Consider the following 15,296-nt stretch of genomic DNA (forward strand, 5'->3'; position numbering starts at 1 on the left):
CTCCCGCCTTCCCTTTGAGAGTTAAACTTTTTTTGTTGTTGTTTTACTTCTGCTTCTGTACTTCTTGCACCTTCTGGATTTCTCAGTCCCCTCTGGGCCAAGCTCCTTTGGAATACTCCTTCACAGGGAGTTCCTTTTACCTCAGTTCTCCAGGTCAGGAAGAAAACTCCAAAGCCTGTCAGGATCTTGTTTCTTTATTAGGATGTTATCAAAATACTTGGCAGACTTTTCCATACTTTTTGCTCAAGTTCAATTCATCCTGCCCTTTTGGCTCACTTTGGCCTTGAAGGCACAAAATGGCCCCAAACTGTGAGGCCTTTTTATCATTGTACTTACCCAACTGTCATATATTAGACATGTATAATAGACATGTATAGTATTTTTCTTAATGAGACAATGACCCAACACCTGTGTGCTGCACTAGGGCATTTTCTATTCAATCACTTACTACTACCCAAAAACCTCTAGAAGAAGAGCATGAAGAAGAAAGAAGAAGGAAAAGAGACAACACCCTAAATCCTCCATCTTGTCTTCTGCTTTCTAAACTAGTTTAGAGTTTAAACTTCAACTTTTTCACCCAGTGGCTTAAGAAAACCTTCTAATCTACACACTTACACTTTTATCTTTTCTATCTAACTTTAAGAGTTGTTTTCATGTAACACCATGAAAACATGCCTATGAATTTCATGTTATATGAAATTCAGTGTTCTCCTGGCTCTCAGAGACAAGGGCACACACTCTGTGTCTCAGACTCCAGCAGAGAGGACAGTTAAAGACCCTTTGCTCCTGGTCTGGGAAGGTCACAGTCACTCCACAGGCTGCCCCGTGGTGGTGCCCCCAGCAGCAATCCTGAGGAGGATCCTGCAGAGGCATCTCCTCGGAGCAGGGAGTGCCAGGTCAGAGGTGGTGAGTCAGGCTGTGTGACTGTCACGCTCCCTGTGTGACTCAGACCTGCTGGTGGCCACGGGAGGCAGCTGGATGACTGCAGCATCCCTGCCAGCCCCAGGGAGGCAGATGAGTACCAAGGGCGGTGTCACCTCTTCTCTGTGCTGGCAGGCTTGGGGAAGGAATCACCCTAATGATCATTGCTAATGATCGTGTCTTATTTCAACACGCACTTGCTTATTCAAAGCATCTCCTTCATCACTCCCCCTTTGTCCTCCAGCCTCTTCTTCCACCTTGAGAGAGAAGGATGGGTGAAGAAACATCACACAATTGTCACGGTGTTGTTGGAAGCACCAAAGAGTGGAATGGCCTAAGTGTAGTCACAGAAAAGCTTTCTCACTTTTCCCTGAAGTGTTTGTAGGCAACAAAGCCTCATCTTTTCCCACTGCTTGACTGGAAGAAATAATGAGGAGCAGGAGTGATGACAGACCAGTTAACATTTCTCTCAGGTTATGGTTAAACAGAGAACATTAAGCTAAACTGCTCAACTGCTGCATGGGGTGGAGATCTAGGCAGCAAATGAGTTCAGGAAGGGGACAAGTTTGGGGAGGAGAGCTCTTTTGGCAGCTGTTTAAACCCATGGGCTGACTGCGAGTTTTTGCCAAAAAGCCTCTTGGCCAAGCTATGGCACAACCAGAGAGGGAATCCTGCACTTTCCAGGTTATACTCTCCCACAAACATCTGCTTCTGCCCGCTGTTGGAAGTAAAATATTGCAGTAAAGCTCTTTGGTCTTACACCATACAACAAATAATATTAAACTGCAGTTATTGGATCCCTTTGGCCCAGCATTAACTCCTTTCTTTGGCTTTTTTTTACACAGTTTAATAATGAAGGACAATTTAGACAGAGACAAGCTTTTTGCTGACTATTTTTAAACTGAATTTAGTGCCACTTTATTAAAATATTAGCTCAGAGTTCTCAACTCACTATGTACTTTGCTTCATATCAAGTAGAAGGCAGCTGGAGTGAAGGGCAGGGAATGAAAAGCCATCCCATTGGAGGCTGGCTGCCAGAAATCACAGGTTTGTCTTCGTGCCATGGGCAAGAGCCTCCACCTCCTTCATGAGGCGCAGGCACAGCTCCTCCTGCCATGGCAAGGCCATGCACTGCACGGCCACGGGCAGCCCCACGCCTCCTGCCACAGCCTGCAGAAGTCAAGGACAGTGCTGAGGCAAGCAGGGAAGGCACAGGACACTGCAGGAAGGGAGGGCAGGGGAAGACAAGCGAGGGCACGGCTGCCAGGCCGACAAACACCGGCCCTGCTGCACCACACGCTGCCGGAGCAGTGGGTGCAAACCAGGCCGCTAAACCAGCTCCTGCTCTCGCTAGGAGATGGAGACAGGCCTTGGGACAATGGCCCAGGGGTGTCACCCTGCTGAGACTTGAGCTCTTTTCCTGCTGACCTCCTTCAGCCTCTGGTCCCAGGGGTCTCTGTAGTGCCCTCGGTAGTGCTTCAGTTCTTCTTCGTCGGCTCTCGTCGCCGTGCTGACCGGCACCACCCCGGCAGGGAAGTTTAACACGTTGTACAAATTGGTGTAGGAGGTCGCAGCTGGAACACAGAGCATGCAAAATGGCAAAATTTAATGTGCTGGGCCAGCAATGGCCTTCAGATGACAAACCTGAGTTGCAGGAATTGCAGACTGGAGTTGCTGGTCCAGAGGAGGCCATGCTGCCTCAAAGGGACTGCTGATGGAGAGATTTGAGTGCCAGAGAGCAGAGAGTGATCTGGGCCTTCACCTGTCACTCGTGTGGAGATTAGATGTGCTCTGGGAGGGACCAATTCTGAGGCTGCATCTATCCCTGGGGGAAAATCCTGGCTGTATTCTCAAGATATTCCTGATGTCCAGTTATGTAACATCACCATGGGGATTTTGGGCCCCAAAAGGTCATTGCTAGAGGGATGGAGGACCCTGACTGGAAGCTATAAAAAAAGGCCTTTTTCTGCAAGTCACACTCAATGAGCCCTCCTGCTGTTTGCAGAGTCCTGGGAAATGTGAGACAGCTGCATCCAAGAGAGCCTGATCCTGTACCAAAGTCTACCACAGCCATCCTCACTGCCACTCTCTGCTGCAGGAGTAGCTCTGGGGCTTTCTGCAGCAGAAAAACAGGGAAAACTCACCAAGGAATAACTGGGGCAGAGGGACCACTAATTGCTGCCCCATAATTACCCAAACATCTTCAGCTCAGATGAGGTGGGGGTGTGAGCAGACCCACCCAGAGGCCTCTCCTTTGCTTTCTCCTGGAGGGAAGTGCATGGTTTGGGGAAAGTCCGTGGGACTCGCGTGTCTCTGCCCACAAACACGGCTGTGGGTGGACATCACCACACAGGGGACGTTACCAAAGAGCTTCCCAGCGTAGCCATGGTTGAAGGCTGGCCCCAGCATGGGACAAAGGATCACATCCAGCCTCAGCTCCCTCCATCTGGCCATGAACTCCGTGCGGTAAGCCTGGAAGGAAAGGCAGAGGGGATGGCAGCTGGGCAGCAGTGGCAGATCAATGCTGACACAGAGGAAAAGGAAGGAGAAAGTCTTCCTGGATACAACAACAGCAGAAAAAAATAAGATAAAATCTGAGCTGTGTTGTGAAAGGGTCAAGGGATTTTGTTCTTCCACTTTTAGGTTTCCTGTCAGAATACCATGTGCTGCCCAGACCTAGACATTAATGCTAGGTGTGTGTTTCAGAACTGATTTATCTGAGTATTAACCCAATGCTTTCCACAAACAGCTTTGCTTTAGAGTTATATTGAATGGAGACCAACAGCAGTTTGGATGACTAAGAAGTCACATTTCCTAAAAGCTTTGGTTATTCTGGTAGAAGTATTGAAAAACATGAATCCAAAATACTTCCACAAAACCTTCTTTCATTGTGCATGAGGATACAGGTAAGGAAAGGAAGCAGCAAGAGACATTTGGGCAAGCTCCAGGACATCCCCCACAACACAGGAGGCACAGCTTCAGGACTGCACTGCAGCTCCAAGAGAGATCCAGATTTGTAATCTGGTTTACCACAGCTTTGCTGAACATCAGGCCGTGAATGAATCCATCCCCAGAGAGATGGCCCACTTTGTCTTAGCAGACAGACATGGATGGAACCACAGGACAGTTGTTTCTGCAGCCATTTGCTGGCTACAGGGACACATCTGTCCCATGGCCCAGCCCCTGTCCTGCACAACCCTTTCACACCAAGTTTTCTCTACAAGAGTCTTCCAGCTCTCTCACAAAAGACCTGGCCTTGGGGCTATTTTTCAGTCTGACCTCAATTTCCACCTGCAGTCTGAGATCCTTCCTGCTGAAAGTTCAACAAATGAGATGTGTTTCCAGGAAATACAGTCACTGCAGCTAACCTGATTCTTTTTCTCTTTTTTTTTTTTTTTTTTTTTTTTTTTTTTTTTTTTTTTTTTTTTTTTTTTCTTTTTTTTTTTTTTTTTTTTTTTTTTTTTTTTTTTTTTTTTTTTTGTTTTTCTTTGAGAAAAACTGGTCAGTAGCCAAAAGTTTTGAATCAGCTCTTGTTTGCAGTAGATGAAAACATGTGAATATGGTTTTACTGAACTGCAACAATTCAAATAATCTTTGAAGCCATAAAATCTTCTAAAGTGTTTTCTTTTTGGCATTTTTGTTGTTTTTTGTTGGGTTTTTTTGTGGTTTTTTTTCTTTTTGTGGTGGCTCTTTTTTGTGTGTGTTAGCTTGTCTGTCTTGGTTTTTTATGTTTACTTCTTGGGTTTGGTTTTCTGTGGGGTGTTTTTCAGGAGTGGGAGAGAAATCTGTTTTCACCTAAAAAAACCCCCATGGCCATTTAATTTCAAGTACTCCCACCAGTGACCAGGCAGCTTTTTATGAGTTTTTCCTCTGCCCAGTATTTTGTCAGACCACAGTGCACATCCATGTAGTGAGTGGCACTGATAGGGGCTGGTGGTGCGGGCTGGGGGGATGTTTCTCCTCAGAGAGGATTGTGAGGCTGTCCCAGGGAACACAGATCCTGCCTTGTGGGAGGACACCAAAACAGCCTCCTCAGCGTTGCAAAACACCAGCTGAAAGAGGATACTCTCTATAAATAGACAGAGGCAGCGGAAAATACCAGAGAGGAGAGGTGCTATTTAAACTCAAGGACAAAAATAAAATAAGGATGAACTGGAAGGGAGTAAAGAGCACAGGAAACATGAAGGTTTTTAACCATCAGGGCAGAGACAAGAGGAGGCAGTCAATAAAAGCAAACTGAAGCATAAAACTCAGATGGTTTAAAAGAGGAACCTGGTCAGCTTGTGGCAGCACTGGATGCAGTTGTCCAGGAAAAAGCTTCCTGTCTGAGGTTGCTGATCTCAAGTGAGTTCATAAGGAAGCCACCTAAGTCACAGAGTTCATATACAAAATTTTTGAGTTCTAATGCCTCTGCTTGATAGTTCAAGCATGGCCTTTGCTCAGAACAGTAACACCTAATACTTGAAATGGAGAATTCTCAGCAAGAGACAGAAAAGACAAAGTGAAGCCTCATCTTTAGTGGCTGTTCCTATGCTGTTTTTGCTTAGACAATGCAGGGTGCAAAGCAATCGCTTGGAAACTTTAGAGACCTCTCACTACAGTAAAAAAAATGAAGTGAAAGTCACATTACCGCCACTGCTCCATGCTGATCCCAGAGGTTTTTGGCAGATCTGGAAAGGTGGCAGAATTAATGAGTGACTGTAGCAACAGAAAACAATTAAGAAAATGCACAGAAAGCCCACTTTTAAAGTGACTGCATGACCCTTCTGGGAACAAGCAATAGTTCACCTCCCAGCTGATCCCCTGGTGCTTACAGGTACATCAAATGAGCAGTTGTTAAAGCATGCCAGAAGACCTGGTTAAAAATCAGTCTTCTGAATTCATTTGCTACCAGTTTGGTGTGTCTGTGCCTCTTTTGGAGGCACAGGTGCTCGACACCACACTGCACGTGCAGGCAGAGAGCGCTGCATTAACTTGGCACCTGATGCCCTGGGTACCACCTGATGGGGAAAGCAGCCCTTATCTCCCTGTGCTGATCTCTGTGAGTCATCCTGTCACTCTGAGGATCCTTAAGCTCTTGAAACAACCCCTGCCTGAGGAGGATAAGCCAGTGCTGATCCCAGGATGTGCAGGGGTGGCACACACTCACCTGGCTCAGCCTGTGCCACCAGCCCTGTGGCAGGGCTTTGCACAGCCAGCTGGCATCTACCTGCACAAATGGATAGGCACAGCCAAGCACATCTCCCTTCTCCAGAGCCACCTCAGTGTGCCTTACCCCACTCCATGGAGAATGCTGAGATCCTGAGCAATTAGTGGGTACTTCCAGAGGAAAGAGAAAAACTTGGGATTAGTCAGCAACAATGCAGCTGGAATAGCTGGCTGCCCTGTGACTGCATTTTGGGCATCTGTCTTGTCCTAGCAGAAGTGGTTCAGAAGGACAGGCCAGTTCCAGTGAAGTGGGTTTACTCCCATAATAATTTACACATTTAATCACTACAACTCATACAAATAAGGCTCTAGACCACACTACTAGTGCTGGAGAGCATCTTCTGGAGTGCTGTTTAGATCCTCACTAGTGATATCCATTCTCCTGGAGCTCATTGCTGGAAGAGCTGTATGCTCACAGGTTTCCTGAGAAAGGATCATATTTCTTTATTATTAACCTCCCCATGCAGAACTCCCACAAAAGGCTGTCAGACTCACTTGATAAGTTCAGCTTGGGTTTGAAAAATAAATGCATTTCACTATGATGCCTATCAGGCACTTAACATGAAGCAGCCAAGAATTCCTGGGTGGTACAATTTACCTCCCTGCACAAGGAAACCTCCCCACCTTGCAAGTCTCCTACAATACAGGTGAGACCCAGCCACACACTTACCACAGGTTTCAGAATGATAGCCAAGATCCTTTTCACCAGAGCAGGAATCCTGTAAGTATTGTACTGGGATTTCAGGTTGGGATCCACGATGTCTCCTTTGCTGGAAGGGCAGAGAGTGAAAAAGTCATGACAAGTTACCTGTAGACAAGTCACAGAGCAATAATAACAACAGTGCTGCTCCCAAGGCAGGGCTTGCCTTGGAGGGGAGTTGCTAGAGGACAAAATTTGCCTGTTTCGATATAAAACACTGAGCAATAGTTGCTGAGGTGTAAATGTTCACTGCAAAAGTGACTGATAATTCAGTACTGCCTGTGTCATCAGGGCCATAAGAGTTCTGGGGGGCTTATGCACAGCCCTGGGCATGCTGAGGTGAGAGAGGGGCTGGGTGGGCACCCACCGTGGTACCTGTGTGTGTGACCTGCCTGCTGCTCGTGCTAAAGTCGTGCAGAAACTGCTCCTCTGCGGCTCATTACTCAGTTTGCATGCACGATATAATCGCTCTGGATGCAGCCACTGGCCTCATAGTTGAAGGTTTCACAGCCCACACAGCAATGGGGTTTTACTCACAAGCAGTGCACCAGGTGGGCGGCCCCATCCGAGAAAATCCCTCTGGTGAACAGCTCATCCACCACGTAGCCAATCTTTGGTGGGGCACAGGGAACAAGCTGCAAGAAAACCATCCCTGTCCAAGAGGCAACAAAGGTAAATGACTCACAGAGCCCTCTGAGAGCCTCACCAGTGGTCAGTGGGAAGTAGTGGGAAACTTACACCCTCCTTTGCTGCTCTAGGACAACAATGCCTCATTTCCATCTGCCCACTGTCTTCTCCCAGTATTCCTACCCAAGGTGTTGATACATACTGGGACCTGGCACAGGCTCCACTCCTCTGCATTCTTAGAGAAGAATTAGAAACTTCACTAATTTTAAATGTATTAAAAATTGTTTTGCATCATTGGAGCAGCTACCATATAGAAATCTCCACTGGTGGAATCACAGCAAAATGTAGGCTAAAAGAAGTCCCTGGAGGGTCAACTGTTCCAACCCCCTTCCCACTCACCCACTGAGAAATCTATAAGCAGTGTTTAACAGCTGTGGGATCATGGAAACTGTTTTGAGTTTGATATTTATGGGAACACCAAGCATGATGGGAAAAAACAGTGCTTGGGGTGACCTGGAGATATCTGAACATATTTATCACATCTGCTAGGCCAGAAATATAAACAAGTCCACTCCAGTTAAGAAAACAAGCTGTTACATTTGCCTTTCTCTTTTATGGGGAGCAAAAGTGGAGATGGAAAGTGATTTATCCAGACTTTGTTAGGAGCAGGGTAACAGCTCCAGGCAACCACAGGCACAGGAACCCACCGTGTGCCCTGCATCCTGGAGGAGCTTCCTTGTGTGCTGGACAGAGCGTTTCATGCTAGGCGAGGGCTGGAAGTAACCATCTCCTTCGTAATACCCGACACGAAGGGGCCTGGAGCTGGTGTAAACCTGCGAGAAGAGGAGCCATGACTTGCATCCAGGAGAGGAGCAAGACTGGACTGTTCCCAGGGAGGCACTGACTGGGGTCTCCTGCGATGGGGGAAGGATGGGAGGAACAGGGCTGGTGAAAAGCAGCACTGTCCAGAACACGGGTCTGCAGCAGCGGTCCTTGGTATGGTCATTGTGTCACCACCTCCTGCCTGCCAACCCTGCTGTGTGGCTGCTCCCAGGGGTCACCCATGCTGGGTGTCCTCTGCCCACAAGGATGTGTGTTTCCCTGGATCCTTTGCCATCTTGGACATGAAACCAGACAGGAATCTCCGGAGATCGTACTTTGTTGCTGGGCAGATGGAGACATGGGAGCACCTCTGAGCCTCACCTGCTCATCGAAGGGGATGGGGGGCACGGTGGGGTCCAGCTGGAACATCTCCTGGCACAGCAGTGCCTTCATGCACAGGGCCAGGCTGTCCACGTCCCTCGCCATGGGCCCCAGCATCCCCGTCACTGCGAGCACAAAGGGCCGGTCACTGCAGCCAGGTGGGCTGGTGCTGGCACAGTTACTGCTGGGGCTGCAGCACAGGGCAGTCTCAGGTCAGGGAAAAGGAGTGGGGAATGAGTGCAATGAGCATGGAGGTCCAGCAGGAAGGATCTGTCAGCCTCAGAGCAGAGGCAGCCTAAGGAGCCTAATGACCTCCTGGGCCAGGCTTCTGCAGTCGTGAGGAGAAAGGGCTGCAGCCTTTCTGCCAATGCTGCCTGGCAGCAGCTAAAGCTGTCAAGAGTTTCCTGGCAGCATCTCCAGTGAGACATCCCAGGCCTTTGGCATGCACATCTCACACCTCTCCTGCTACTCACTGCACTGATTCCACTGGTTGCATTACATGATTGCACTGATTTCATCCTGCTGAGGCTCAGCCAACACCCACCACCACACACAACAGAACAAATGGTGCAGAATGACACAGCACAAGGCTGTTTTCACGGGTCACTGCTTTGGCTTGCCATGAGGCACAGAGCAGAGCAAACACTCTCGCTGGCATTTCTGTAGTAGGAGATGTAAGAGGCAAAGGTTTGGCATAGTAACATGCCATCATGGACTTACCTGATTGCATTCCTATGAGAGGAGAAACGACTCCCTGTTTGCTGGGAACATAATGGGAGAAGCAGATTAGCAGCAGGCTGTAGGGCAGGTCACTTGCTGAGTTGTAAATTTCCCATTTGCCCTCAACCAAATCTAAGAGGTCAAAAGCTCCTGCAAAGACTCGACAGTTCCTAGGCTATGAAGAGGACTTATATGGTCTGGAAGCTGCTAGGGACAGTATTTATCATCTCTTTTCCCTGCTGCAACTAATTCCTTATCTATGGGCAAACTGCCTCTGATAAACAGAAAACTCTTACAAGCAAAGCAAGGGCTGGAAAACATCTGAAAAGGAGATCATCCTGTAGTATTTGCTTTCAGCTTCTTGGCCAGCACTATTAAAAACAGTATAAAACTTTGCTGTGATACAGATTGAAGTCATCTTGTGTTACAAACAGAGCAAGCTCAGTGCTAACTTAACCCTGGAGGGAACCATGGCCACTAGGAAGTTTGATGCACCGTGGGGGACACCGTGCAGCCTCCACAGTGGGTGGAAGAGGAGGACAGAAGTTGGGATGTACCTGATCCTGTTGCTGGTGGGTTTGAGGCCGCAGAGCCCGCAGAAGCTGGAGGGCAGGCGGATGCTGCCAGCCACATCCGAGCCCATGCCCAGGATGGAGCCTCACCCCATGATCAGAGCTCCCTCCCCTCCCAAGGAGCCCCCAGGGCTCTTCTGGGGGTTGAGAGGGTTCAATGTCTGGCCAAAGATGAGGTTGTTGCATTCGTAGCTGGGGAGAGGAAGATCAGCAGGTGAGTGAGGCAAAACCCTCTGCAAACCATAAATACAGGGCACAGAGCACCGTGCAGGGATGGGTGTGGAATTAAGGCAGAACAGCCATGGAGCAGATTTGTTGAGACAGCTGGATTTAAGAAGAAAGAGGCAACAAATGCAAGAGAAATAATTTTAGATGGAAGTAAGGAGGTAATAAGTGTGTGTGATTAGCTTGGATAGCAAGAGGCACGTGTCACAGTGTTTCCATGAAGGCAAACATGGCATTACTTTATCATGGTCTGCGGGATGTTGGTTTTCACAAAGGGGATTCCCCCCTGGTGCTTTAGAACCTGGACAATGACGCTCTCTTCTTCCTTCACTTGGCCCAGAAATCTCACCATCCCTGCAGAGGAGACGTGGCCCTTGGGGATGGGAAACAAAGCTCTTTAGGAGCAGGAGAGATGCTGATTAGAGCTGTGACAAAAACAGACCTGATTCGTGGTGCCTTTTGTGGCAAAGCTCCTACCTAACTTTTCTCAGAGGCAGAACAGGACCTGACTGTCCCAGAGAAAACCAGATCAGAATAGGGTAGAAGTAGATGAAAGGCAGGTTTGCTGGTCCCATACTGGATCCAGAACATCCTTGTCTTAGGGAACTCTTAGCCAGTCCTGATGAGGATGGCTCCTCTGGCAGAGGAGCTGGGGATGTACCTTGCAGTTAATGTGGTCCTTGATGCTGATGGGAATGCCATGGAGCAGCCCCTTCTCCTTTTGCTTCTTCAGTTTCTGGAGCTGATCCTCACATCCATGAATGAAATCTGTCACACAGTTCACCTCCCAATTCACCTCCAAAGCCTCTCCAGAACAGAAGAGAAGCAAGACACATGAATGGATTTCCATGTAATGTAGACATTACATATTGAATTTTCAAGCTGAATTTTCAAGCTTCTCAAAACTTCAGCATCATTGAGACCTTACCTCTAAGTTTTTTATGTTTCTTTCTGAGATATTTCTCTGTCCTGGATTCTGTCCTGCTTATTTGCCTGTAAGCCACCCTTCAGACATCACAGCACCAAAAATTGTAATCCCCAGCATTGCTGGTCCTCTCAGCAAATGAACAGACTTTTAATTTGAAAGTTCCACTGTAGCAGAGCCCTGCAGCATCTCTGCCATGCTGGAGGTGTCACTCCCTTTGTCCATGTAGGAGTAGAGGACACTTTCTGGGGACAGGGACCCTTTCCTTCAGCTTCTCTGCCAGCTCCACCATTGTCAGTGAGAGGATATGTGAGGTCTGGGTGCCTGGGCTCTGCAAAGGGTGGAGAATTGGGTACAGAGGGAAGAAAAAGACAGAAAACGTTGGTTAAGGCTGCAAATACCCAATTTTAACATCTGCCTAGCAATCACCTTGAGTGGAAAATTTTAGGCTGTATGCCCTGTAGACATATAGACCTCCCACAGAGCACTGTGCGTGCTGAGTGGGGGATTTACAGATGGGGAATTTGCTGAGTCTTAGTTCATAAAACCAGAACCAAAACAGGCAGAAAACTGCACCTTGACTGGAGTTGCATGAACCTGTAAGAGTGGTTTGACCTGTCTCTGTTTACCCTCTTACAGGCCTTCACTCCCCTTCTAACTCACTGAAGAGCAGTTCAACCAGCTAAAGTTTTACAAAATTTATCATTAACAAGGGGAAAAAAAAGTGTGTGGGCTGTTTGCAACCTCCCTTCTAAGAAAAGGATAGCAGGAGGTGTTTCTTCTGGGTTTAAGACAATCCCAAAGGCCTGACCTCCTAAAATCCAGGTGCTTCTTTACCTGGGCATGGGCAGGAGGAAATGGCTTTTGGTCTCTGATGTGCAGATGTTGGAAGGATGTGGAACCCCCTTGTACTTTGAGGATGATGAGGCAGACAGATCCTTGTGGAGGGTCAGAGGAAAGAGGATGGGAGAGGAAAGGTTTGGCAGTAGGGATGGATGAGGAGAATGGGCATGGGAGGTCTGGGGTAGTGACCTGACTGGGAAGGTCCCAAGCTCCAACTTTTCTTTAATCCTCAGGATTCCCTCAATGGGTCTGTATTGACAAATACTTAATTTACATTGTCTCTTATGGGAGGGCCTTTTGAGGCAACGGGGGGTGGTGACCCTCACAAAACATTGGGTTGGTGATGCTCCAAAACCTGCCCGTGCCCCAGCCACCATTCACAGAGGGATTGATCAGAGCTCCCCCATTTCTTTGGTTATCCAAATTATAATATCTTCCTTGAATAAACCTCAAATTTACCTCTTGCTTAAGCCTGTGAGCTGCCTTCTCCATTCTCTCCAAGGCCAGATGCCGAGACCTCCTTGCCTCATCCATCTTCTGCTGGGCCTGCCTCCTTCCCAGCCATTTCAGAAGCACCACAGCTGCAGCTGAGCTGCAGAGCAGAGCAGAGAGGGCACCAAGGTCTGCCCAGGATGGATCCAGGACCTGCCACAGTCGCTCTTGGGTCATGATTTCTGTCTCTTAAGCCCAGCTGCAGACACCTGGCTCTCCCACCTACTCCTGGGAGGGCTGGTGAGTGCAGACTGTGTGCTCACCTGCTGTGCAGGATCGGCTCTGAAGCAGAGCTGCTTTAACAAAGTCCATGAATGAACTTTGCAGACCGTGGACTTTGAAAGGGTCTGGCTGCTGGAGCAGCACTGGGGGTCTGGCTGCAAAGCAGTGTGCTCAGCTTACTCAGCCTGGGGGGTTTCCCCACGGCAGGGGTGTCCCAGGCTGTACCTGGGTACACACAGAGCTGGATGCCAGCAAAGCCCAGCTCTGGGCTGGCCCTGCTATACCCACGTGTAATAATTAATGAACACTTAAGCCCATTAACAAGAAGTGCTCAGCCATCATCCCTGTCCCTCAGGCAGCATCAGCTGCAGCCCCGTGAGCCTGGGAAAATGCAGTTCTGCTTGTCCTGGGGAACCTCATGTAGGGAGTCAAAGTGTTCCTGTGGAGAGATGGGAGCTCAGAACCAAGAGAATTAAGGTGCAGGAGTGACTCTGGGAATGCAGTGGGGAAGGAACTCTCTGAAGGTGCCTTTGAGGAGTGACCACTCTGTATCATTTTCAAGAAACGCCCCTTTGAAAAGCATTTTGGTAACCCAAATCAGAGGCCGAGCACTTTTGGGAAATCCCCTCTGATGGATCCAGGATCTGCTCTCCTCTTTCTAACCCATCCTCCAGCCAGCAGAATGCAAAGGAGCTGGACCATGCAGGCTTCCCAGCTGCCCTCTGCCACGGCTGCTCCCCCTGCTCAGGACTGTGGCTTAGTGCGAAAAGGAGAGGCTGAAAAAATAATAAGCTTCTCTCAGTTCTCAAGTGCCTGCAAGCTGACAGGAAAGGGACAGGGGATCTTCTGAGAGCTCATTGCCAAGAGGAAAAGCAACCCCCCTGCATCTGGAGAGACACTGGCTCTGCTCCAGTCAGAGGGGCAGCACAGCTTGTAAGGGGAGAGTATCCAGAGTAACCATTGCTCTCTGGTGGAGGGGTCTTCTTTGGGGACTGAAGCCAGTGGCTGTGCTGCTATATCATGTTACCCTCTTGCCTGTTACAAACATGTCCTGTGGGATTATTAGTCCTGTGGCAGCAGGGAGGAAGCTTGAGGAAGACATGTGAGAGAAACTGCTGACAGGAAAACTGAGGAGGATCCTCCCTATCTGGACAGGGCGGGCAGCAAAATGAGCCAAACAACTCGGTGTGGATGTCACCAGCCTCTCCTCACTGGCTGGTCTTCATTGCCCCAAACCAGCCTGAAGTGCTTCAGTGCTGCCAGGCACACCAACCTCTTGCTGCCCAGGCTGGGCTGGGAGCAGCCTGCAGCTGGCCCTTGTGGCAGCCTCAAGTCCCCAGAGCCACCCAGCAGCTCCAGCCCTGCCTGGGGCACTGTCCCATGGTCTTGGGCATGGCTTGCTGGAGGACTTTGCTCAGGGCTTCCAGTGAGGAATAATTACAGGTTCAGGTTCACTGGTGGCTCCATGGTTTGGACTCCCATGCCCTGCCTACCTCCATGCCAGGGGGAGAGTGGTTAAACTAACAGGGATGTGGTGCTTGGCTCTGGGAGCAGGGTCCAGGTGGCACTTCCTTTACTGGGACAAGTCCTCCAGGCTTGAATTTTAAAACAAACATTTAACCCCATTATGCATTTTCTGTGTGGGAAGAAAGTACCTGTAACCTCACTCAGGCTCTTCTGGGCTTGGCTTTACATAGTATTCAGTCATGGGATGCCTGGAGCTCCCTCCCTCCTGTTTCCCAAGCCTGCTGATAAAGAATGGGGATCCCTGGGGGCTACTTTCTCCTTGGCTGTGATAAACACTATCCCAAGCCCTTGAAAACACTCCATGCTTTTGCATGGTTTAAACTACAATAATACATTTAAAAAAATGAAACATTAATCCTGCCAGAGCTTTTTAACAATCTGCTTTAGGCATTCCTGCATTGGGAAAACACTTTTGCATTGTGCTGTTCCTTTCTGGAACACCCTTGGAAACTTGCTGGGAGCAGCCAGTGCTGCCAATCCCAGCAGCTGCCAATGGCTGGAAAATCCTGCTGGAAAACCTGGCACGGGCCAGATGGGAGGAGAAGATGTGCAGGGCAGGCTGTCCGCTGTCCATCTGACTCTGGCACGCTGCTCAGTACAGGCTTCAGACTGGAAGGGGGTGGATTTAGGTAAGAGATAAGAAATTCTTTCCCTGGGGGTGGTGAGGCCCTGGCACAGGCTGCCCAGCTGTGGCTGCCTCATTCCTGGCAGTGTTCAAGACCTGCTTGGGTGGGGCTCTGAGCAGCCTGGTCCAGTGGAAGGAGATTGGAAGGAGGTATCTCTAAGGGCCCTTCCAACCCAAACTGCTCTGTAATTCCATGATTTCTCCTTCATGCTGTGCAGGGTGCCAGCAGCCCTCTGCGGTGGGAAGTGGGCCAGCTCCATCTCTGCTTGCCAGAGTCTGCTCAGCTTTCCCTTCTGACTGCTGGGCTGTGCTAAGGAAAACACCAGATTCCATCCTCAGGGAGCTGAGAACAGAAGGGTAAATCCCTGTTCCTATAGCGCTGCAAGTAGTAGTTTGAGCATCTCAGACAGAATCAGTCCCTGTGCCCCAGTTTCCCCATCTGTAAGAGAATGCTTATCTTCTTATATTTCCCTGGGGGGATTAAAA

At 49.0% G+C, this 15,296-nt stretch overlaps 1 protein-coding gene across 1 annotated transcript; it reads right to left on the minus strand.

The window, feature by feature from the left end:
- Window positions 1-1,812: 1,812 nt before the first annotated feature.
- On the minus strand, window positions 1,813-15,242 carry LOC107208371 (vitamin D3 hydroxylase-associated protein-like). Its single transcript, XM_015636728.3, is given in 16 exon segments — window positions 1,813-2,091; window positions 2,350-2,495; window positions 3,285-3,393; window positions 5,552-5,591; window positions 6,197-6,240; window positions 6,800-6,899; window positions 7,367-7,464; window positions 8,164-8,289; window positions 8,660-8,784; window positions 9,380-9,420; window positions 9,937-10,143; window positions 10,416-10,549; window positions 10,838-10,983; window positions 11,314-11,362; window positions 11,364-11,432; window positions 12,404-15,242. Coding segments are annotated over 16 exon segments (1,773 nt in total). The 5' UTR covers window positions 12,614-15,242; the 3' UTR covers window positions 1,813-1,962.
- Between the last annotated feature and the right edge of the window lie 54 nt (window positions 15,243-15,296).

This window comes from Parus major, chromosome 8 (assembly GCF_001522545.3).
Source record: "Parus major isolate Abel chromosome 8, Parus_major1.1, whole genome shotgun sequence".
In the NCBI taxonomy this organism is placed as follows: Eukaryota; Metazoa; Chordata; class Aves; order Passeriformes; family Paridae; genus Parus; species Parus major.